The 26062-nt window shown below is 43.4% G+C and overlaps 1 protein-coding gene across 1 annotated transcript in view; it reads left to right on the forward strand.

The window, feature by feature from the left end:
- The first annotated feature begins 226 nt into the window (after positions 1 to 226).
- Positions 227 to 26062, forward strand: part of LOC134357627 (phospholipase A2, minor isoenzyme-like) — a 34750-nt gene continuing 8914 nt past the window's right edge. The window contains exons 1-2 of the mRNA XM_063069249.1: positions 227 to 380; positions 21441 to 21597. Of these exons, the coding sequence (XP_062925319.1) occupies positions 227 to 380; positions 21441 to 21597 (311 nt within the window). The remainder of the gene's footprint in view (positions 381 to 21440; positions 21598 to 26062) is intronic.

Genomic DNA, 26062 nt, shown 5'->3' on the forward strand with positions numbered 1-26062 from the left:
ATACATTCGGATTCGGAGAAATGTTGTCTCGTTGCTATATACATTATACGGTATATATATTTATATAGTTAAATGACAATAAACTTGACTTCTGAAGCTCTGCCGGAGCTATTATAACATTGAATAGTCTCCCTGTACAGCGCCACCATCTGAACTCTGCAGAATTACAGCCTACATCGGTCAGACACAATGGAATGGCACCACCTTAACTCTGAGGAATTACTGGATGGATGTGACATGGACTCTACTGCGGGCCCTAGCAATTGAAGTGAAAATGACTGATGAAACAATAAAATTGACAGTTATATCACAAGTTGCTCTAACAAAGACCAAGGGAGTGAAGACACACAGGACTGCAGATAGAACTATTGCTAATCAGGGTAGTGACAGATTCATTAATTATTGCTCAACCACTGAACAATCTACTGAAGGTCAGTAAGTGCTCAGACAATCCTGTGACTCTTGATGAAGAACTGAAAGTGTATCAAACTTTAAGGTGACATTGTGTATTGCACCTGCGTTAAGAATCATATCAATGAGAAAAACATGACGGCAATCTTAACAGTTATTTGTTGAGATACAGTGTGGAATTGGGTCTTTCTGCCCAGATGACAATTCTGTAGACAGATGTAGACCTCGATCCTATTTATGAGCCAACGTGGGCAAAATTCCAGAGCACAACACACGAAGTTCAGCACACAACCAATCAGCAATGAGACTTCCTCCCTACAGCACAATCGAGTTCCATAATGACAATCTATCAGCTGATTAATAAGTATATAAAAGCCAAACATTCAGAGGACACCAGACTTAACAGCGCACTGAAGACGTCTCCTTGTAAGGTGACGAAAATAGATTGCCAAGATCAGAGAACAATGCAACCCAACCAAGCAGGATTTTTTTTTTATGGCTGTAGGAACTCCAATCAAGAATGGCCAGCAAGTACAAGAACTAATGGATGTCGTACAACTGCCACCAGACATTGCCCTATTAAAATGTAAAAGCCACTGCGAAATGACTACAATGGAAAGCCGGGGAAACGCATTTGCAGATGGGATTGTGAAAAAGGCAGCACGGAAAGGAGAAAAAGTAATAAATGAACAGAGGACCTTTGCAGTGAACCCAACAACTGGAATTATGGAAATGAAGTTGAACTCTATCACAGACAAACATACAAGATACCTGAGAGATGCAAGCTCAATGCTCCAGTGGTTCTCGATGGGGAATAGCAGGAAGTTAAACAGTGATGGAGTATGGAGGTATGGCAATAGCCATTGACTGGTAGTCCCAACTACGTTGCTTCCTTATCTAGCACAGCAAATACAGCCTCTCGGACACATTGGATGATGGTCTAATCTGAAGTTAAGGGCAAATTGTTTGAAAGATGCATGACATGCCAGAAAACAAATCCCGGAGCAGCAGAAAGGCTACCACAATTAAGTGCTCTGGCCTCTCCTGGTCCATTTTTACACTTACAAGTGGATTACATTTCTTTGCCAAAGTGTAAAGGATACTGAGATGTACTGGTAATAGTGGGCAAGTTTTCAGGATGGGTGGAAGCTGTTCCAGCAGGGAAAGCCACTGATTCACAGAGACAGACACAAAACTTTGAACAAGGACTACATCCCCAGATGGGGATTGCCATGTCACATTAACTCTGACCAGGGAACACATTTCACTGGGAGTGTTTGTCAGGAATTATGTTGACTGATGAACATTGAATGGTCTTTTCACTCTCCACAAAGCCCAGAATCATCAGAACAAGTCGAATGAATGAATGGAATCATTAAACATTGACTAAGTAACATGAGGAAGGCATACCATGGCCTACAGCTCTTTCTATAGTCTTGTGTAGAATGAGAACAACCCCAAACAAGAAAATTAAACTAAGACCATTCGAGGGGTAACAGGACATCCTGTGTCACTGCCGGGAGTCCTCGATCTCAGAGAGGCTGATATACTCATTAGTTACATTATCGAAGCTGTACAGTCTGTTTCTCAACAGGTTTCTGCTGTTTGGGAAGAGCCAACGAAAGGAGGACAGACCTGATCCCTGACGAGTGGGTCCTGATTAAGAAACTGCATAAATAACTACTGGGAGCTGGATGGGAACAATCCTTAGCAAGTGCTGTAAATTACCAATTTGGGAGTGAAAGTAGAAGGTAAAAGCAAGTGGATACATGCCAGACGCTGAAAGCGAGCTAAAGTGGTGTCCGACAAGACAATAAGTGCTGTGGTTAATGTACTAGTAACCTCTTACTCACAGTCACTATACTGAGGGGCTACAGTGAGCAAATCACTGACCAGCCAGTAAACTTCCTGCAAATTGACAACTACTGGACATTATGAAGTTTATTCTGATAGTATTTGTTGTTATATTTTTGTCAACTTTTCTTACTCATAATGTGCAAGTTGAGATGACTCATAATATATACTTATATTATTGACGGTCAGGAATATTACAATTCAGCAAAGCTCCTGTCAAGTAATGAGAAATGGTCTAAGTTCATGGAACAATAGGTACTTTGTGCAGAAATGGAGCCTACACTTCCATGTAATGAGTCAGGATCTTGTTATTTAGGTTATGTTTTTCCAGCCATGAGATAAACACACACCTTAACTTTACCTCGCAAGTCCAGAAGTAAACGAGACATTTCAGAAGGAGATCTTTTTGCTTCAATTTTATTCCCATTTTTTGGTGTTGCAAAGGAGTATAAAAGAAGTTTAAAATGTTGCTGCAGCCTTAGAAAGAGTACGCAATGATACTGCCGAAGCTTTGGAAAAGATAACAACAGAAATGGTTGCCATGCGTAAGATGGATCTTCAAAATCGTATGGCATTAGATCTTCCCTAGGCATTGGGGGAAGGGATGTGTAGTCATAGGCAAGGAGTGTTGTACTTACTTACCTGATGAGTCTGAAGACAATAATTTAACTGATCATATTCATAACAAAGTAGCTAAAGTACATCAATCAGATGGGTGAGATTTCTTTGATTGGATTCACTTAAGTCTCTGAAACTGGGGTTACTCAATATCACGAGTCATAATATTCGTACGAATATGCCATCATTATTTACACCCTTTTTACTTGTTTAAAGGCGATCATTGTCAATATAGTTCAAACTTGCAAAAGCGTGCCTACTAATCTGTCCAACCAAGACATATGGTACGTTGAAGAATATATACACTTTGATATGTTATTAACAAAGTTATTTTTTGACAACCTAATAGGTAATGTAGATAGCACAAGTTTTTATGTTGGTGAATTTTCAGATGTAGTGATTCTAAACATACGATTTAGGATCGGTGGGGGGGATTGTTGAATCCCATTGTTTAATTTTAATTGTCATTTTCTTTGCAGTTCAACTATCAATTATCTGCTTATATTTTAAGCAGCCTTCATATGCATAACAGTTTAATATGCCTCCAGTGGCCATACGAAGTATAATCCTGGTAGCTTCGAAGCTTCTTTGTTCTTTCTTTAAGTGAATGAGTATTTTCTCATTGGTTAATTTTTACTATAATATTGAATAAGTTTTTTTTCCTAAATGGGTTATTGTTATCCATGGAATTTTCTTGTCTTTAGGTATAAAAGTAGCTGTTTTATTTTATTTTGAGATGCTGCATGGAATAGGTGCATCCACCCCTTTGAGCCATCCTGCCTAGGCTGATCACCGGACAATTTACAATGACCAATTAACCTACCAGTTGGTATGTCTTCGGACTGTGGGAGGAAACCCATGTGGTCATGGGGAGAACATACAAACTCCTTACAGGCAGCGGTGGGATTTGAACTTGTGTTGCCTGTCCTGTAAAGCGTTGAGCTAATCACTACGCTATCGTGCCTCCCCAGTGCTAGCTGCCATCTTTAGTTCCTCTCTTTTCAAGTAGCAGCGACCCCCTGTCATTGCTCTGTTCCTGCTTTCTTTGTTCTATCAACTCTTAATAAAACTATCGTGAAATTATTAGTGATAATTTTTCAAAACTCGTTAGATTCTGGACTAGTTCCTGAGGATTGGAGGGTGGCTAATGTAACCCCACTTTTTAAAAAAGGAGGGAGAGAGAAACCGGGGAATTATAGACCGGTCAGCTTAACGTCGGTGGTGGGGAAACTGCTGGAGTCAGTTATCAAAGATGTGATAACAGCAAATTTGGAAAGCGGTGAAATCATCGGACAAAGTCAGCATGGATTTGTGAAAGGAAAGTCATGTCTGACGAAGCTCATAGAATTTTTTGAGGATGTAACTAGTAGAGTGGATAGGGATGTGGTATACCAGTGGATGTGGTATATTTGGATTTTCAAAAGGCTTTTGACAAGGTCCTACACAGGAGATTAGTGTGCAAACTTAAAGCACACGGTATTGGGGGTAAGGTATGGATGTGGATAGAGAATTGGTTAGCAGACAGGAAGCAAAGAGTGGGAATAAACGGGACCTTTTCAGAATGGCAGGCAGTGACTTGGGGTACCACAAGGCTCAGTGCTGGGACCCCAGTTGTTTACAATATATATTAATGACTTGGATGAGGGAATTAAATGCAGCATCTCCAAGTTTGAGGATGACACGAAGCTGGGCGGCAGTGTTAGCTGTGAGGAGGATGCTAAGAGGATGCAGGGTGACTTGGATAGGTTGGGTGAGTGGGCAAGTTCATGGCAGATGCAATTTAATGTGGATAAATGTGAAGTTATCCACTTTGGTGGCAAAAATAGGAAAACAGATTATTATCTGAATGGTGGCCGATTAGGAAAAGGGGAGGTGCAACGAGACCTGGGTGTCATTATACACCAGTCATTGAAAGTGGGCATGCAGGTACAGCAGGCGGTGAAAAAGGCGAATGGTATGCTGGCATTTATAGCGAGAGGATTCGAGTACAGGAGCAGGGAGGTACTACTGCAGTTGTACAAGGCCTTGGTGAGACCACACCTGGAGTATTGTGTGCAGTTTTGGTCCCCTAATCTGAGGAAAGACATCCTTGTCATAGAGGAAGTACAAAGAAGGTTCACCAGATTGATTCCTGGGATGGCAGGACTTTCATATGAAGAAAGACTGGATGAACGGGGCTTGTACTCGTTGGAATTTAGAAGATTGAGGGGGGATCTGATTGAAACGTATAAAATCCTAAAGGGATTGGACAGGCTTGATACAGGAGGATTGTTCCCGATGTTGGGGAAGTCCAGAACGAGGGGTCACAGTTTGAGGATAAGGGGGAAGCCTTTTAGGACTGAGATTAGGAAAAACTTCTTCACACAGAGAGTGGTGAATCTGTGGAATTCTCTGCCACAGGAAACAGTTGAGGCCAGTTCATTGGCTATATTTAAGAGGGAGTTAGATATGGCCCTTGTGGCTACGGGGATCAGAGGGTATGGAGGGAAGGCTGGTGCAGGGTTCTGAGTTGGATGATCAGCCATGATCATAATAAATGGCGGTGCAGGCTCGAAGGGCCGAATGGCCTACTCCTGCACCTATTTTCTATGTTTCTATGACAAGTTTTATGCCTTGCTCCTGACTTTGGAAATGACCTTGGATTTACACACCAGCATCCAACACATTCTATAATGCTTTCTATAATGCTGTTTGCATTTTAAATATATGCTGGTGTTAAGGCTGGGAGTATCAGTAACTGTGGCGCTTCTCTTCCTGACGAACTTAACGTATTCTATGCAAGATTTGAACAGAAGAGGAGCTTTCCGCTCCCTCTGGATGAACCGGACCCGGTGGCATCAAGATTCATCGTCACCGAGGAGGACGTTAGAAGGGCCTTCCTGAAGATAAATCCAAGGAAGGCGACGGGCCTAGATGGCGTCCCAGGACGGGTTCTCCGCGCCTGTGCAAGCGAGCTAGCTGGAGCGTTTGCTGACATCTTCAACTGCTCCTTGCTTCAGTCTAAGATCCCCTCGTGTTTTAAGAAGGCAACGATAATCCCAGTGCCGAAGAAGAACAAGGTGGCATGCCTGAATGACTATCGACCTGTGGCTCTGACATCAATTGCTATGAAGTGCTTCGAGTGCAATTTGTCTACTGGAGCAACAGGTCAACGGCAGATACCATCTCTCTGGCCCTACATTCCTCCTTAGAACACCTGGAGAATAAAGACGCATACATAAGGCTCCTTTTCATTGACTACAACTCTGCCTTTAATACCATCGTTCCAAATAAACAGATTCTTAAGCTCCGGAACCTGGGCCTTAGCACTCAGATCTGCAGCTGGATCTTCAACCTCCTCACAGACAGGACCCAGGCTATAAAAATAGGGGACAAGCTCTCCTCTACAATCACTCTGAGCACCGGTGCCCCACAAGGCTGTGTACTCAGCCCCATGCTGTACTCACTGTACACCCATTATTGTGTAGCCAAGTTTCCATCAAACTCAATATATAAGTTTGCTGATGACACAACAATTGTAGGCCGTATCTCGGGTAATGATGAGAGTTTGAGTACAGAGAGGAAATTAAGAACCTGGTGGCATGGTGCGAAGACAATAACCTATCCCTCAATGTCAGCAAGACCAAGGAATTGGTTGTTGACTTCAGAAGGAGTAACGAACCGCACGACCCAATTTACATCGGTGGTGCGCAAATGGAACAGGTCGAAAGCTTTAAGTTCCTCGGGGTCAATATCACAAATGACCTGACTTGGTCCAACCAAGCAGAGTTCATTGCCAAGAAGGCCCACCAGCACCTTTACTTCCTGAGAAAACTAAAGAAATTTGGCCTGTCCCCTGAAACCCTCACTAGTTTTTATCGATGCACCGTAGAAAGCATTCTTCTAGGGTGCATCATAACCTGGTATGGAAGTTGTCCTGTCCAAGACCGAAAGAAGCTGCAGAAGATCGTGAACATCACACATGCAGCACATCACACAAACCAATCTTCCGTCCGTGGACTCACTTTACACTGCACGCTGTCGGAGCAGTGCTGCCAGGATAATCAAGGACACGACCCACCCAGCCAACAGACTTTTCGTCCCTCTTCCCTCCGGGAGAAGGTTCAGGAGCTTGAAGACTCATACGGCCAGATTTGGGAACAGCTTCTTTCCAACTGTGATAAGACTGTTGAACGGATCCTGACCCGGATCTGGGCCGTACCCTCCAAATATCCGGACCTGCCTCTCAGTTTTTTTTTTCACTACCTTACTTCCTATTTTTCTATTTTCTATTTATGATTCATAATTTAAATTTTTAATATTTACTAATTTTAACTATTTTTAATATCTTTAATATTTAATATTTGTAATCCAGGGAGTGTGAAGCGCAGAATCAAATATCGCTGTGATGATTGTATGTTCTAGTACCAATTGTTTGGCAAGAATAAAGAATAAAGTATAAAGTATGTATTTTTGCACATTTATTTCATATCCGTACTTCTAAATTTATCTTTACATAATTCTTTATTCTTTATGATTGTTGAATATTGTTGTTCACACCAACACATGTTACATGTCGTACCAACACACCACAGCAAGTTCAGACTGCATGTAAGTGTACATGGTGAATAATGTTGATCCTTCATCCTTGATCCCTGATCTTTGATGACAGCAATACAGCAGTGCAGATGTGTGATCTGGGAGTACTGGTGTTATGGTGGATGTTCAGTGCAATTCTATTTTATTCTCACCAGATCGGCTCCTGTGCCTTAAGTCTTATTCTTTTGTGGACAGAAAGGCTGAAAGTCAAATCTCACCCTCCTCCTCCTCCTTGTGTCCTCATTTCCTATCCTGCTTCTCATTGCCAATGAGACTAAGGACAGGGTGTCAGAGATTCACATTATTGTGGCACAAGGCCCCACAGATTTGTTCTTTTCATACTGACGGACCTCACTCACATTCTCATTCACTTTCTCTCCAACTGTAGTTTCAATCCATTTTACACTACATCCCTCTGAAAGACGATTTAGCCCACCTTGTTCTGATATTTCAGATAAATGTTTTAAAGAAAAGAAGCTTACAAATTAAAATGAAAACTGGTTCACAGTCACTCAGTCAAACTCAGCTTATTTTCACCCTGATCCTGCCTACAATGTTTCACTTTCTCCCTCTTTCCCTCATGATTCATGGTGAAAGTTCCAGAAAATTAACAGATGTTAATCTGTATGGGTAAACAAGCCACAAGCCCTAAACTTTGATAAGATTTATATTCACTCCTACAGCTGACTGGGTTCCCAGAAGAGAAAAAAAATCAAAATTCTTAATATGCAAATCTAACTTGTTTTGGAATGGGGATCCTGACCCTTTCAGATTGGGGAAGGAGGGGGTTTACCTCAGGTCATCACAGTCCCTTTGGTTTCTGGAGTGAAAATTAGGCTCCAGATTTACAGGCTTCCTGCGTGGAATGAACAGAATGCCAGGATCTGCTTGGACAGAGTGACAAATACACAGAATACCAGTGATTAATTGGACAGAGTATCTGCAACTGATTGGACAGAATATCAACGACTGATTGGCCAGCACCCATTGCCTGTATTGTCCATTGACTTTAAACATGCCATTCTTCATCAGCTCTTCTGCATGGGTCACATGTGAAGATTGACTGGATAAGCAGAGAATACCAAGAAAGCCTAGATGTCCAGCTGAGGTGGACCATGCACAGAATATGTTACCTCCACCTAATACCTGGAGAGCAGGCACACAACAGTTAGGCAACTGAACAGTCCTAAAGTAAGGCAGTGTTATCTGTTTTCTGACCATCTGGTTCCTGACAGAACATTTACTTAGTGTTGAGTCTATCTAGAGCATCTGAAGAGCAGAAGGCTCACTTATTAAGAACTCAGTTGCCTGATGTAAACTGGGCTGAACAAATGAGCAGTAAAAAGCTGCAGATCCTAGAAGCCGAAAGCAAAAAATGCTCGTTGATAAATTCTCCACAGATGCTTCAGGTTTCAGGTTGATGACATTCAATCAGAAGTAAGATTGAGCAAATCAACTCATGATCTGAAGTAACATTTCCACTGTTTGCTCTTTTGTAGTGGGGCCTCACAGTATACTCCAGACCCAGTCTCCAGAGCTCTGATAGCTTTGTTCATCTATCACGTTGGTGATGGTGTGAGCTCATCCCTTGCTGGTGGAACAGGAAAGGTAGGAGGAGGAAGACGACAGCAAGACTGCTGCTTTAGCAGGGCAGCCACAGAGCAGCTAACCTGAATCCAATTTCGTTCAACATAGTTTTTATTTCCCATTAAACAAATACTGTCTGATCATGCTTTGTGATCCCCTTTCCTAGTGACCAAAGTTCAAAGTAAAATTTATTATCAGAGTACGTACATGTTACCACATAGAACCCTGAGATTTGTTTTCCTTTGGGCATACTCAGCAAATCTATAAACAGTAGCTATAACAGGGTCAATGAAAGGTCAATCAGAGTGCAGAAGACAACAAACTGTGCAAATGCAAATATGAATAAATAGCAATAAATAACAAGAACATGGAATAACAAGATGAAGAGTCCTTGAAGTGAGATCATTGGCTGTGGGAACACCAGAAGTAGAATGAGTGTAGTTATCCTCTTTTGTTCAAGAGCCTGATGGTTGAGGGGTAGTAACTGCTTGTGAACCTGAACCTGAAGCACTTGTACCTTCTACCTGATGGCAACAGTGAGAAAATAGCATGGCCTGGGGGTGAGGATCTTTCATGACCGATGCTGCTTTCCTATGACAACATTTCATGTAGATGTGCTCTATGGTTAGGAGGGCTTTACCTGTGATGGACTGGGCCAAATCCACTACCTTTCATAGGATTTTTCATTCAAAGGCATTGGTGTTCCCTCACCAGGCCATAATGCAGCCAGTCAGTGCACTCTCTACTACTCATCTATAGAAGTTAGTCAAAGTTTTTGATGTCATGCTGAATCTACGCAGACACCTGAGGAAGTAGAGGCACTGTTGTGCTTTCTTTGCAATTACATTTATATGATGGGTCCAGAACAGGCCCTCTGAGATAGTAACACCTAGGAATTTAAAGTTACTGACCCTCTCCACCTCTGATTCTCCAATGAGGACTAGCTCATGGACCTCTGGTTTTCCTCTCCTGAAATCTACAATCAGTTCATTGGTCTTGCTGACATTGAGTTAAGAGGTTGTTGTTATGATATTACTCAGACACATTTTCAATCTCCCTCCTGCATGCTGATTTGCCACCACCTTTGATATGGCCTACGACAGTGGTGTCATCAGCAAACCTAAATATGGCATTGGAGCTGTGCTTAGCCACACAGTCATAAGTGTAAAGCAAGTAGAAAAGGGGGATAAGCACACAGTCCTGTGGTGCACCTGTCCTGATGGAAATTGGAAGGGATGTTGTTGCCACTGCAAACTGACTGGGGTGTGCAAGTGACCACCGCCACCCACTCTTAGTCCCATTGTACCTGACAGTTAATAATTGGATTGACTCCAGCCACTCAAATCTACTTTGGATGGAAACAGGGATTTTATAAAAGTTTCCATGTTCTGCAATCACATATTTTCTGTTATCAGTTTACATGATGTGATATTTTCGTTCAAACATGTCACACGAACTTGGGAAAAGTCCATGTGTATTTATCTGAATTTACACTTACAAGGCCAAACCTCAGGTATAAATTGTTGGGAATTCGAAGAACTGTCTTGAGGATTGCAATGGAACTGAAAATGAAATCCCTGTTTCTTGTTGTGTTGCTTGCAGGTATGTAGGAAGAATGCTGATTACTGCCAGCAGATGGATATCAATAATGCCTTTTATAACTCTAGAATGACTGGGTGGGATAATATTTCAGATGGTTTACTTGCGCTGGAATTGGTGATCTTGTGATTTTCATTGTTGTTTGTGAAGGAGAGGTTACAGGCTTGAAATATAGAAAGATGACCTGTTTAAAAACAAAATAGCTGAGCTCATTAAGTTAGGGGAGTTTCATATAAAGAAGGATGTGATGTTATAATATTTTAGTTATCATATATGCACAGAAGGTATTGCAGCATATGCATCTCAGACAGTGACAAAGCTGAAAATTCAATTATGTCTGCAGTTGTACAGACCATAAGTTGTACGAACATAAAAGATACGAACAGAATTAGGCCATTCAGCCCATTGAGTCTGCTCTGCCATTCCATCATGTCTGATTTTTTTTATGCCTCTCAATCCCATTCTCTTGCCTTCTCCTGGTAAACTTTGATGCCCTGACTAACCAAGAAACTATCAACCTCTGCTTTAAATATACACAATAACTTGGCCTCCACAGTCGTCATGTCTATTCTATATGCACAACCCTATATTCTGACTCTGTGCCCTCTGCTTCTAGACTCCCTACTAGAGGAAACGTCCTTTCAATATCCACTCTGTCTAGGCCTTTCAATATTTAATAGGCCTCAATGAGATCCCCCTGCCCCCCATTCTTCTAAACTTGAGCAAATACAGGCCCAGAGCCATCAAATGCTCCTCATATGTTAACACTTTCATTCCTGGAACCATTCTTGTGAACCTGCTTTATGAAGCCTCAGCGTCACATCTTTGCTTTTATATTCTGCTCCTATCAAAAGGAATGCTAAGATTGCAGTGATTCACCCAACAAGTTTATCCTGCATAAGAGCTCCCAAGTCCCTTTGCATCTCTGATTTCTGAATTATCTCCTGGCCTACGCCTTTATTCCTTCTACCAAAGTGCATGACCAAACACTTCTCTACACTATATCCTATTTGCCACTTCTTTGCCCATTCCAGCAGCATAGTGGTTAGCACAATGCTTTACAGCACCAGTGATCCGGTTTCAATTCCTCCCACTCTCTGTTAGGAGTTTGTGCCTTCTTCCTCGTGGCCACATTGGTTTCCTCCGGGTGCTTGGGATTTCCTCCCACAGTTCAAAGGCATAGGAGTTGATTGGTTAATTGGTCATTGTAAATTACCCCGTGATTAGGTTAGGGTTAAATTAGGTGGTGCAGCTCAAAGGGGGAAGGGTCTGTTCCACGCTCAACAAATAAATAAACTCTCCTAATCTGTCCAACCATGCATGTGAGAGTGTCAACTCCTGGGAACTAGATTGTCTACTGGATTAGAGCTGCTACAAACAAAACAGAGCAGGACAGGGATAAAACACAGTGAGACAGTCTTTGCATGGGCACGGAGGATGTACAAATAACAGACAGTTCCCGTATTCTGACCAGTTCAATATGTTGTGAATTAACACCTGCATTTCTAAACATCTGAGCAGGAAGAGGATGGAATTAAGGGGGTGATGAAGAATAAGTAGATCAAAATGGAGAACGGTGGGACTTCATGATATTGATATAATTACCATTTTTGCTGGTAATCTATGCAGATAACATGCTTCCAAAATAAAGATAAATGTAACCAAAATGTACAGTGTTACTAATTAGAAGATTCCCATTGCTCGAAAGGGTATGTGACTTGATTTTAAATCTACTTTCTATGAATCATTATGTGGAGTTGGAGTGAATGTTTTGTCTCATGACCTTTAGAAATCAGGGGCAGGCCTGCCTCCTGTTGCCCAAAATTGGGCTTTGGGTGAACTACAGCTACCTCCTATTAATGAGTGGGATCACAGCCCATGGTGCTTACTTACACATAGCATAGTTTTTCATAGGGATGAAGTCTCTCCATCCAACAACCCTTCTGCCTGCTCCTCCATAACTATAGTCTCAAACAGCTGGAATGTCAGTGACCCTGACTTGAGCAACCTCTCTTGCACAAAGACCAGAATAAAGCTCTGATTTGCAACTTCTCCTCTTCCCATCAATTTTCTCAGCCCTTGTGCTGTGTTACCTCCGGTCCTGATGTACCTTCTATTTTCAGATTAATTTCCACCTTCCATCCTCTGTAAAACTTCCACTGACCAGAATCATGTATATCATGCAACAAATTCTGCTCACTTCTCAGCCCTGCCCTCGTGTACGTATATCAGGGCATGGCTTCATCCCTTCACATGGTTAAATCCCTTCAGTTCTCTCCTTCAATTGCTGTGGCTGCTTTAGCCTCAGAACATCCCCAGCCAAATTCTCCAGCCACCCATCTGTGCCCTTTGGTGAACTGTCTTTCCTCTTGCCTGGGTCTTTCGTTATCTAGGCCACACTCTCCATCCCCAATCCTCCCTGCTCATCTGTCACTCCTTTTTTAGAACCCTGCTTCAACCTATTCTTCTTGATTATACACTTGCTCATCATATTACATGTGATTTCTCTAAGCCCTCCAACAATCAGCTCAGGACATTTTCTACTTTAAAGGGCAAATTATTACCTCTTCTTCTAAGTCTAAATGTTGCTGTACATACTTTTAAGGTAATTATTTTATTAAATACTCATCAATTTATTTTTATTTAAGATATGATTCTGGAAATTGTTCAGCAACATGGCCTTGTCTGTTATTTTAATAGACATTTGAACCATTTAGAGACATAGAGCCGTGGAGTAATACAGCATGGATATAAGCCCTGTGACCCAACCTGTCCATGTTGGCCACAGTCCTAATTTCCTGCATTTGGCTCATAAGCCCCTAAGCCCAACCTCTCCAATTCCTCCGTAAGTGATACTATTATACCTGCCTCAACCATTTCCTCTGGCAGCCTGTTCCATGTACTAACTACCCTTTATTTGAAAAAGCTGCTCCTCAGGGTCCTTTTAAATATTTTCCCTCTCATTCTAAACCTGCACCTTCTAGTTTTGTGCCTCCTACCTTGGGAAAAGGCTGTTTCTATCCACCTTATCAATGTCTCTCATAATTTTAAACACTTCTATAAGGACACCTGTCATTCTCCTATGTTTCAAGGAATAAAGACCTGCCCTGGGCAACCTTTTCCTATAACTCAGGACCTCCTGTAATTTTCTTGTAAACCTTTTCTGCACCCTCTCCAATAACAGGGTGACCAAAACGGTACACAACACTCCAAGTGTGGCTTCACTAATGACTTGTACAATTGCAGCATAATGTCCCAAACCCCATATTCAATAACCAGACTGATGAAGGTCAGCGTACTAAATGCGTTTTCCACCAGGTGACACCAATTTCAATGAATTATGAATTTGTATTCCTAAGTCCCTCTGTTACTTTACATTCCCCAATGGCCTACCTTTCATTGGCATGGTAGTCTAGTAACCATAGAAACCATAGAAACTACAGCACAGAAACAGGCCTTTTGGCCCTTCTTGGCTGTGCTGAACCATTTTCTGCCTAGTCCCACTGACCTGCACACAGACCATATCCCTCCATACACCTCCCATCCATGTATCTGTCCAATTTATTCTTAAATGTTATAAAAGAACCCGCATTTACCACCTCGTCTGGCAGCTCATTCCATACTCCCACCACTCTCTGTGTGAAGAAGCCCCCCCAATGTTCCCTTTCAATTTTTCCACCCTCACCCTTAACCCATGTCCTCTGGTTTTTTTCTCCCCTTGCCTCAGTGGAAAAAGCCTGCTTGCATTCACTCGATCTATACCCATCATAATTTTATATACCTCCATCAAATCTCCCCTCATTCTTCTATGCTCCAGGGAATAAAGTTCTAACCTATTCAACCTTTCTCTGTAACTGAGTTTCTCAAGTCCCGGCAACATCCTTGTAAACCTTCTCTGCACTCTTACAACCTTATTTATATCCTTCCTCTAATTTGGTGACCAAAACTGACCACAATACTCTAGATTCGGCCTCACCAATGCCTTATACAACCTCATCATAACATTCCAGCTCTTATACTCAATACTTTGATTAACAAAGGCCAATGTACCAAAAGCTCTCTTTACAACCCTATCTATCTGTGACGCCACTTTTAGGGAATTTTGTATCTGTATTCCCAGATCCCTCTGTTCCACTGCACTCCTCAGTGCCTTACCATTTACCCTGTATGTTACACCTTGGTTTGTCCTTCCAACGTGCTATACCTCACACTTGTCTGCATTAAACTCCATCTGCCATTTTTCAGCCCATTTTCCCAGCTGGTCTAAGTCCCTCTGCAGGCTCTGAAAACCTTCCTCACTGTCTACTACACCTCCAATCTTTGTATCATCAGCAAATTTGCTGATCCAATTTTCCACATTATCATCCAGATCATTGATATAGATGACAAATAACAATGGACCCAGCACTGATCCCTGTGGCACACCACTAGTCACAGGCCTCCACTCGGAGAAGCAATTCTCTACTACCACTCTTTGGCTTCTTCCATTGAGCCAATGTCTAATCCAATTTACCACCTCTCCATGTATACCTAGCAACTGAATTTTCCTAACTAACCTCCCATGCGGGACCTTGTCAAAGGCCTTACTGAAGTCCATATAGACAATATCCACTCCCTTCCCTTCATCCACTTTCCTGGTAACCTCCTCGAAAAACTCCAATAGATTGGTCACACATGACCTACCACGCACAAAGCCATGTTGACTCTCCCTAATAAGTCCCTGTCTATCCAAATGCTTGTAGATTCTGTCTCTTAGTACTCCCTCCAATAACTTACCTACAACCGACGGTAAACTTACCGGCCTCTGATTTCCCAGATTACTTTTTGATCCTTTTTTAAACAACGGAACAACATGAGCCAGTCTCCAATCCTCCAGCACCTCACCCGTAGACAGCGACATTTTAAATATTTCTGCCAGGGCCCCTGCAATTTCAACACTAGTCTCCTTCAAGGTCCGAGGGAACACCCTGTCAGGTCCCGGGGATTTATCCACTTTAATTTTCCTCAAGACAGCAAGCACCTCCTCCTTTTCAATCTGTACAGTTTCCATGATCTCACTACTTGTTTCCCTTAATTCCATAGACTTCATGCCAGTTTCCTTAGTAAATACAGATGCAAAAAACCTATTTAAGATCTCCCCCATTTCCTTTGGTTCCACACATAGCCAACCACTCTGATCTTCAAGAGGACCAATTTTATCCCTTATAATCCTTTTGCTCTTAATATACCTGTAAAAGCTCTTTGGATTATCCTTCACTTTGACTGCCAAGGCAACCTCATGTCTTCTTTTAGCCCTCCTGATTTCTTTCTTAAGTATTTTTTTGCACTTCTTATACTCCTCAAGCACCTGATTTACTCCCTGTTTCCTATACATGTCATACAACTCCCTCTTCTTCTTTATCAGAGTTGCAATATCCCTTGAGAACCAAGGTTCCTTATTCCTATTCACTTTGCCTTTAATCCTGCCAGGAACATACAAATTCTGCACTCTCAAAATTTCTCCTTTGAAGGCTTCCCACCTACCGATCACATCTTTGTCAGAGAACAACCTGTCCCAAGTAGTTAGCATAATGCTTTACAGTCCCAGCAATCGGAAGATTGGGGTTCAATTTCCGCTACTAACTGTATGGAGTTTGTATGTTCTCCCCATGACAGCTATGGGCTTCCTGTGGGTAGGGTTAGTAAGTTGTGGGATGCCAGAAGCAGAGTGACATTTGTGGACTGCCCTTAGCACATCCTCGGACTGTGTTGGTTGTTGACGCAAACGATGCATTTGACTAGATGCTTTGATGTTTCAATATACATGTGCCAGATAAAGCAAATCTTTATACATTTCATGCTGGGTTGACTTTCCAAGATACATTGCCACATACTTATCCGTATTGAAGTTCACTTGGAAGAGGTAACCAAAATGAGCCAACTTCCCCAACTGATCAAGATTCTCTTGATCAGGTCAATAAATAACCTTCTTCACCATCAACAATCTCCTAATTCTGTGTCCTCTGCAAACTTACTGATCATGCCTTACGAATTCACGTTAAATCATTTATACAAATAGTGAATACCAAGGATCCCAAGACTGGCACAACACTAGTCCCCTGCCTCCATCCCAAGAAACAACTTTCAACCACCATCCGTGCTTCCTACCTTGAAGCCAGTTTTGAATACTGTCCCTGAATTTCATGGGACCTATCCTTCCAGACCAGTCTATCCTGCGAGACCTTGTTGAAGACCTTACTAAAGTCCAAATATACGACATCCACTACCCTACCCTCATCTACCATTTTGGTTACCTCTTCCAAAAACTACTATATATTTGTCATGCACGACTTACCATGCACAAAGCCACGCTGACAGCTCCCAATCAGAATTTGCCTATCCAAAAGCTGGTAGATTGGTAGATCCTGTCCCTCAGTACCTCCAGTAATTTCCCCACTGCTGCTATCAGGCTGGTGGCCCGTAGCTCTTCGGTTTGCCCTTGCTAGTTTTTTTTAATGTATGGAACAACATTAGCTACCTTCCAATCTTCAGAGAATCTTCAGTGCCTATTGATGCAAATATCTCAGCAATGTCCTCTGCAGTTTTCTCAATAATCCCACTCAGGATGCATTTGATCTCCTGGGGTTTACTCATGTCAATACACCATAAGGTTCCAAATATATCCCTCCTTGTAATATGAAGGTTTTCCATACATCTCTATCACCATTTTCTCCTCAGTAAACATGAGAGGAAAAATTGCTAAAAATCCCTCCCATCTCCTGTGGTTTGAGACATAGGCAGTACTAAGGTGGGGGGGGGGGCGTGGGGGGCTACTCTCTCTGGGCAAGGTGTGACCTGTACAAAAAGGATGGGTTACGCCTGGACTTGAAGGGGCCCAATATCTTTGCGGGCAGGTTGGCTCGAGTTGTTTAGGTGGGTTTAAGCTAATTGGTAGGGGGATGAGAACCAGTGTAATAGTGCTGAGGATGAGGTAGTTAGTTTCCAAACAGACGTAGTGTGTAGTGAAACTAGGAGCAAGGAGAGGCTGATGATAGGGCAAAATTGCAGTCAACAGGATGAGTTACAATATAAAAGGTGGACAAAATTGAAGAGGGAGAATACAGGACTGAAGTGTTGTATTTGAATGCATACAGTTTATGGAATAAGGTAGATGATCTTGTAGCACAATTACAGATTGGTAAGTATGATGTTTTAGGCATCACAAAATCATGGCTGAAAGAAGATCATAACTGGGAGCTTAATGTCCAAGGATACACATTGTATCAAAATGACGGGCAGGAAGACAGAAGGGACGATGTGGCTTGTTGGTAAGAACTCATTAGAAAGAGATGAGATAGGGTCAGAAGGTGTTGAATCGTGGATAGAGCTAAGGAACTGCAAGGGTAAAAAGCCATTGATGGGAGTTGTATACAGACCCCCCAAACAGTAGCAAGGATGTGGTCTACAAGTTACAATGGGAGATAGAAAATGTATGCCAAAAGGGCAATGTTACAATTGTCATGGGGGACTTCAATATGCAGGTAGATTGGAAAAATCAGGTTGGTATTGGAAGCCAACAGGGAGAGTTTCTGGAATGCCTCCAGGATGGCTTTTTAGAGCAGCTCATGGTTGAACCCACTAGGGTGAACTGAACCAGAACTGATTAGAGAGCTGAAGGTGAAAGAACCTTCAGAAGAAATTGATCCTAATATGTTTGAATTCACCCTGAAATTTGAGAAGAAGAAGCTGAAGATGTATCAATATTACAGTGGAGTAAAGGAAGTTATAGAAGCAAGAGAGAGGAGTTGGCCAGAATTAATCAGAAAAGAACACTGGTAGAGCAGCAGTGCTTGGAATTTCTGGAAGCATTTCAGAAGACACAGGATATATAAATGTCAAAGAGGAAGAAGTATTCCAAAAGCAAAATGACACAATCATGTTCAACAAGGGAAGTCAAAGCCAACATAAAAGCCAAAGAGAAGGTATATAATAGAGTAAAAATTTGTAGTAAGTTAAAGGATTGGGAAGCTTTTGCAAACCAACAGAAGGTAACTAAAAGGTCATTAAGGAACTAAAGATGGAATATTAAAGTAAACTAGCCGGGCCGGCTGGTGGCGCAATGACATCAGCGCCAGACCCGGGAGCGGAGGTTCCCGGGTTTGAAACCAGTTGGGTTCGCTCTCGAGTACACTTTCCATCCGTGCCGGGTTGAGTGTCGAGATCACAACTCAACCTCACAAAATAAAGGGAAAATACTGTGAAAATGTCTGTGTGAGTGGTGGCGTGCCAGTCTCTCTCTCTCGCTCGTTCCGCACCTTGTAAAAAGCCATGAGAAAGACATAATCACAGATGCACGCACATGCATAGACGCACACACACGCAGACGCACACGCACAGAATCGCACACATGCAAGCACGTGCCAAAAAAAAAGAAGGTAAACTAGCCAATAATATTAAAGAGGATACCAAAAGTTTCTTCAGATACATAAAGTGTAATAGAGAGGTGAGAGTGGATATCGGATGCTGGAGAGGTAGAAATGTGGGACAAGGAATTAGCAGACAAACTGATAAGTACTTTGCATCAGTCTTCACTGGAAGACACTAGCAGTAGAATTTCCAGGTGTTAGGGTCAAGAAGTCTGTGATGTTACCATTACTAGCGAGAAGGTTCTTGGGAAACTGAAAGACGTGGAAAACTGAGGATGTAACAGGCAGGATAGACAAAGGGGAATCGGTTGATGTGTATTTGGATTTTCAGAAGGCCTTTGACAAGGTGCCACACGTGAGACAGCATAATAGGAAAGATTCTAGCATGGATGAAGCAGTGGCTGATTGGCAGGAGACAGACTAGGAATAAATGGAGCTTTTCTGGTTGACTGTTGATGACTAGTGGTGCTCTGCAGGGTTCTGTGTTGGGGCCAATTCTTTTACATTACATTTCAATGATTTGGGTGATGGGATTAATGGCTTTATTTCAAAGTTTGCAGACAAAACAAAGATAAGTGGAGGGCAGGTAGTTTTGAAGAACTAGAGATGCTACAAAAACATTTGGATTAGGAGAATGGGCAAAGAAGTGGCAAATGGAATACAGTGTCGGGAAGTGCATGGTCATTTCAAGAGGACTAGAATATAAAAGCAAGGATGTAATGTTGAGACTTTGCAAAGCACTGGTGAGGCCTCACTTTGAGTATTGTGAGCAGGTTTGGGCCTCTTAGAAAGGATGAGGGTTCAAAGGAGGTTCACAAAAATGATTTCAGGATTGAACGGCTTGTCATATGATGGCTCTGGGCCTGTGTTCACTAGAATTCAGAAGAATGAGGCGTGACTTCCTTGAAACCTATCAAATGGTGAAAGGCCTTGATAGAATGGATGTGGAGAGATAGTGGGAGTTTCTAAGACCAGAGGACATAAGCTCAGAATAGAGGGGCGTCCTTTTAGAACAGAGATGAGGAGGAATTTTGTTACCTAGACAGTGGTGAACCTGTGGAATTCATTGCCACAGGCAGCTATGGAGGCCAATTCTTTATGTATATTTAAAAGTAGAGATTGATAGATTCTTGATTAATCCAGGCATGAAGGGATAAGGGATGGGGCTGAGAAGAAAAGTGGATCAGCCATAATGAAATGGTGGAGCAGACTTGATGGGTCAAATGGCCTAATTCTGCTCACAGTGAGGACTGGCTAATGGACCTCCTGTTTACTCCCTCTGGAGTCAATAATCAGCTCCTCGGTTTTTCTGAAATTGAGTGAGGTGTTGTAGTTGTGGTATCACTCGGCCGGACTTTCAATCTCCTTCCTAAATGCTGATTCATCACTCTAAAGTTAAATACAACAGTTGTGCTGTCAACAAACTTAAATGTAGCATTGGAGATGTGCTTCTCTGCACAGCCATAAAGTGAGTAGCGCAGGGGGCTAAGCACGCGGCCTTGTGGTGCACCTGTGCTGGTGAAGATTATGGAGGAGTTGACGTCTATCTGAAGTGACTGGGGTCTGCAAGTGAGGAAGTTGAGGATCCAATTGCACAAGGAGGTATTGAGGTCAAGATCGTGGAGTGATTAGTTTTGAAGGGTTGATGGTATTGGATGCTGTGCTGTAGTCGATAAAGGGCTGCCCCGATGTCTCAGGATTGAGTGAAGAGCCAGTGAAGTGGTATCTACTGTGGACCTATTGTGCCAGTAGGCAAATTGGAGTGGATCCAAGTTGCTTCTCAGGCAGGAGTTGATATGTTTCATCACCAACCTGTCAGAGCACTTCTCCATGTCTTTAGTGCTATTAGATGATTGGAATGAGGCAGGTTACTATGTTCCCCTTAGGCACTGGTGTAATTAAAGCCTGCTTGAAGCAGGTGGGTACCTCAGCCTGCCAAAGCAAGAGGTTAAAGATGTCAGTGAACTCTCTAGCCACCACAGATGGATCAGGCATCCCATCTGTGCTGGATGCTCTCTGTGGGTTCACCCTCCTGAAAGATGCTCTCAATTCAGCCTCAGAGACTGAAATCACAGATCATCGGGGGTTGTGATAGTTCATGAAGGTTCAGCAAATGAAATACAAGTATTCCTAGATGGCATTTTGAAGAAGTGTGTATTTTGCTTAAATTGTGGTCTAATGTGGAAATCAGGATGGAAGCTCTCACTTTCTATAGTTCAGTTTTTCTCAAGCTGCATGCTCCCCCCAAAAAATAGAGCAATGAATTTTCACTCACCAAACAAAATGATCTTTTGAATTAAAATCATAAACATGGCTGCAAATTTGAAAGGTGCAAACGTAAAGAGTTGTTAATAATTCTTGTTATTAAGACTGTGCGTCTCTTCACAGCTGTTGCAAGTGCCAGCATTACACCTTACGCTCTCTGGCAGTTCAGGAAGATGATAAAGTGTGTGCTCCCTGACAGTTCTCCCATCCTGGACTTCAATAATTATGGGTGTAACTGTGGCTTTGGCGGTACTGGAACATGTGTTGACGAGTTGGACAGGTATGTCAGTCAATGTCAATATGCAATTGTTGCCATCCTATCTCAGGCTAAACCTGTGAAAAGTTAGTTAGGTTTGATAGAAGTACTTGCCTCCAAAGTTACAATGCTGAGCTGAGAAGGAAGGCAATAAGATTAATTTCAATCTGGTAATGTTTCTGCAAAATTACCTATAAATGTGGTTGACTCAAAATTCTCATGGCCTGAGATAGTGTTTCCATCGGAATCCATCAGTCATCCTTTGATAGGCAGGCATGCATGAAACTCCAGGCTACCAGTGGGACAAAAGTTCTGGTGTTCAGAGCTCCTGCTTACACTCATGCTTATCTTAAGGTGAAAGCCTTTAGGGAGCAGCCAGTAAACTTAGACTCAAGATTGAATTTGTGAATTGCCATCTGAAATTTTGCAATTAAAACTTCCCTGCATTATCTGCTTCATTTATCTTAGTGCCTTCTCAGTGTTCAGCCTCTTGTAGCATTCCTGTAAAATGCTTGGGATATTTTTGAAGGTTTTACAAGTTATATTAATTCTTTGCTGCCACCAATTTCCTAAATCTTAACCAGCTTTAAAATTTTCAAATGAAGGACTTTACCATTTGCAGTCTTTGAAACAGTAAGTTGCTTACTTTTTCAGAGTGTACATTTAATTATAATGCACAACTTTGTGCTTCTAAATTCGAGCGCCACTGTGTTGGTGCATGGCCACGTGGTTAAGGCGTCGGTCTAGTGATCTGAAGGCCGCTAGTTCGAGCCTCAGCTGAGGCAGCGTGTTGTGTCCTTGAGCAAGGCACATAACCACACATTGCTCTGTGACAACACCCATACCAAGCTGTATCGGCCCTAGTGCCCTTCCCTTGGACAACGTCGGTGGCGTGGAGAAGGAAGACTTGCAGCATGGGCAGCTGCCAGTCTTCCACACAACCTTGCCTAGGCCTGTGCCCTGGAAACCTTCCAAGGTGCAAATCCATGGTCTCATGAGACTAACAGATGCCTAAAAAAAATCTGAGCCAGTTGAAGCTTTTGAGCTCTATGCAAAAGGGTGTTGTTCATTCAGGCCCTTGATGGAAGAACATTTAATACAAAAATGTCGGAAGGGATAGGACAGTAGCAAAGCCCACCATGCCACAAAGTAAGATCACAGGAAATTATAGTTGACTGAACGAGAGGAGAATGATGCTCTTGAACCACACAGGAAAAGCTGTTGTATAAATCAGCTACAGCAATTACAGTTTTTGGAAATTTCTTGCTTCCTTCGAGCTTTCTATCACTTGCCCTCACTCTTCCACAACCATGGCTTCTTACGACTTGTTAGAGGATGTAATAATGGCCATTTTGTGCATTTTTGAAGTGCCATATCTCAGCTTTGTAAAAAGATTTTACTTGAACTTACTTGACCTCTCAGCTCCATTTATGAAACCTAATAGTTTACTCTGTGTTTAGAGTACATGGCAATTTTAACAAGCACACTGCATTTCTGGACCAATGCTTTGCAAATTGTTCTTGGAGTGTTGACAATGGTGGCTGATATGGACAGGATTCTCCAGAATTGGCTGTTATTTCCATGGAAGTTGAAATAATCACATTAACTGCATTTCATTGGCTTTGTATCTGTACTTGGCACAATGACAATAAAGTTGAATCTAATCTAATCTAAGTATTCATGAGACTTTTGGTGGCCAATGAGATCAAAGGGATACTTTCAAATGGTTCCATTTATTATCAGAGAATGTATACAATATACAACCTGAAATACTTGTCTTCTCAGACATCCACAAGAAACAGAATTCCCAAAAGAATGAATCAGATAAACATTAGATCTGCAAAGCCCCCCTCCCCCCACGTAAGCAGCAACAAAGCATCAACGCATCAACCTTCCCCCTCCCCCCACCATTTCTGCAAAATGCATCAGTGCCCACCACCCAAGCAATAGTAAAGCACACAAAGAGAGACCATGATCTGCAAACAACAAATTTATGTGTACCCAACAGGCTCTCTCTCTCTAACAAGGGACAGAGAGATGCTGCCCATTTCACATCCATCACGAACTATCACAGTGACCCTGTGATCTGACGTGAGAACATCCTTCAGGAGGGTGAACCCACGGAAAGCATCCAACCCAGATGAGATACCTGGCCAAGTACTAAAAACCTGTTCTGGCTGAAGTGTTCGCTGAGGTCTTTAAGGTGAGACGAGCAGTCGCTGTTATGATATTACCACGTTGCTTTTTATTTTGAGAATCTCAGACTCTGGAATCGGCAGCAAACTCCCACCATAGAGAGAGAGCGAGCGAGGAGGGGCGTGGGGGGAGAGAGAGAGAGCGCGCGAGGGGGGGCGTGGGGGGAGAGAGAGAGAGCGCGCGAGGAGGGGCGTGGGGGGAGAGAGAGAGAGCGAGCGAGGGGGGGCGTGGGGGGAGAGAGAGAGAGCGAGCGAGGAGGGGCGTGGGGGGAGAGAGAGAGAGCGCGCGAGGGGGGGCGTGGGGGGAGAGAGAGAGAGCGAGCGAGGGGGGGCGTGGGGGGAGAGAGAGAGAGCGAGCGAGGGGGGGCGTGGGGGGAGAGAGAGAGAGCGAGCGAGGAGGGGCGTGGGGGGAGAGAGAGAGAGCGAGCGAGGAGGGGCGTGGGGGGAGAGAGAGAGAGCGAGCGAGGAGGGGCGTGGGGGGAGAGAGAGAGAGCGAGCGAGGGGGGGCGTGGGGGGAGAGAGAGAGAGCGCGCGAGGGGGGGCGTGGGGGGAGAGAGAGAGAGCGCGCGAGGGGGGGCGTGGGGGGAGAGAGAGAGAGCGAGCGAGGGGGGGCGTGGGGGGAGAGAGAGAGAGCGCGCGAGGGGGAGCGTGGGGGGAGAGAGAGAGAGCGCGCGAGGGGGGGCGTGGGGGGGAGAGAGAGAGAGAGCGCGCGAGGAGGGGCGTGGGGGGAGAGAGAGAGAGCGAGCGAGGAGGGGCGTGGGGGGAGAGAGAGAGAGCGCGCGAGGGGGGGCGTGGGGGGAGAGAGAGAGAGCGAGCGAGGGGGAGCGTGGGGGGAGAGAGAGAGAGCGCGCGAGGGGGGGCGTGGGGGGAGAGAGAGAGAGCGAGCGAGGGGGAGCGTGGGGGGAGAGAGAGAGAGCGAGCGAGGAGGGGCGTGGGGGGAGAGAGAGAGAGCGAGCGAGGGGGAGCGTGGGGGGAGAGAGAGAGAGCGAGCGAGGAGGGGCGTGGGGGGAGAGAGAGAGAGCGAGCGAGGAGGGGCGTGGGGGGAGAGAGAGAGAGCGCGCGAGGAGGGGCGTGGGGGGAGAGAGAGAGAGCGAGCGAGGGGGAGCGTGGGGGGAGAGAGAGAGAGCGCGCGCGCTCAACTCCATAGACCTTCGTCCACACATCCACCATAGTGCAATTCAATTCTAAGACCACATTATTTTTCTGGCCTTTGAACTATCTCTGCAAACCAAATAATCTTTAGCTTTCTGTGGTAATGCTGAGTCGAAGTAGACAACTGAGCCAATTTCCACATACAGTATCAATTTCTTCTGTCCCTCATTACAGGAATCAATGCCTGCACATTCTCAGCACTTCCTTCCAGCTCCAGAATATTATAGGTTCTGGGAAATATCTCCATCCTTTCTGTGTAGGAAGTGAATGATCCACATTCTCCCAGGCTGCCAACAAAGCCTGCAAGTGGCATGAGTAATTGCTGCAGCTGAACCAACAACCATTCCCCACACAACTGTACTTTTTAAAAGTCTAGGTGTGGGTAATGTCAGGAGAGTGCTCATGTAACAATAACAAACTGAAGAACCAGGGAGTAGATAAGAGTGCGGTTTTGAATGCAACACCTTGAACAAAAATAATGACAAATTTATAGGAAGGCACATATAGGAATCTGCACAATATTACCACTACTGTTCTTCTTGTGATTAAAATTGGTTCATCATTGTCACATGTACTGAGATACTGTGAAGAACTTTGTTTTGTGTGCCATCCATACAGCTAGTATTTTGGCAATGTACTTAAGTTTTAAAATTACGGGAAAAGTAATAACAGGATGCAGCATAGACTTTATGTAACATCCATGCTACATGTAACCATACTGTGAGACAACATGACTTCAAGTTTACCGTCCAGATTGAAGGAAAGTCAGCAGAGACAGAGGCTTCTCCCTTGAGTTACTCATCGATACTTACTAAAGTAGAAGGTCAGTTAGAAGAATTGTTCAAGCAAGTTCTGGAAGTTTTAGGGCAGATTCCATGACCAGTATGCTTAGATGGCCAGGGTCTTGAGGCTCCCAGAGTTATTGTGAACTGCACTAGTTAACCAGTGTTATGAGTGAAAGATTGGTTAACAAACCAGAAATTGTTTGGGTTTAAATATTTACTACTTGAGCTGATTCTGTCTCCATTTTCAGTTGAATTGACCAATAGTAGTAAGATTTGACTTTCACACTGCAACTAAATTGACTTTGCAAGATATAATTTGAAAGCAGGTCCATGGACATTGGAATATGGATGCATTGC

This window comes from Mobula hypostoma, chromosome 2 (genome assembly GCF_963921235.1).
Source record: "Mobula hypostoma chromosome 2, sMobHyp1.1, whole genome shotgun sequence".
NCBI classification, from domain to species: Eukaryota; Metazoa; Chordata; class Chondrichthyes; order Myliobatiformes; family Myliobatidae; genus Mobula; species Mobula hypostoma.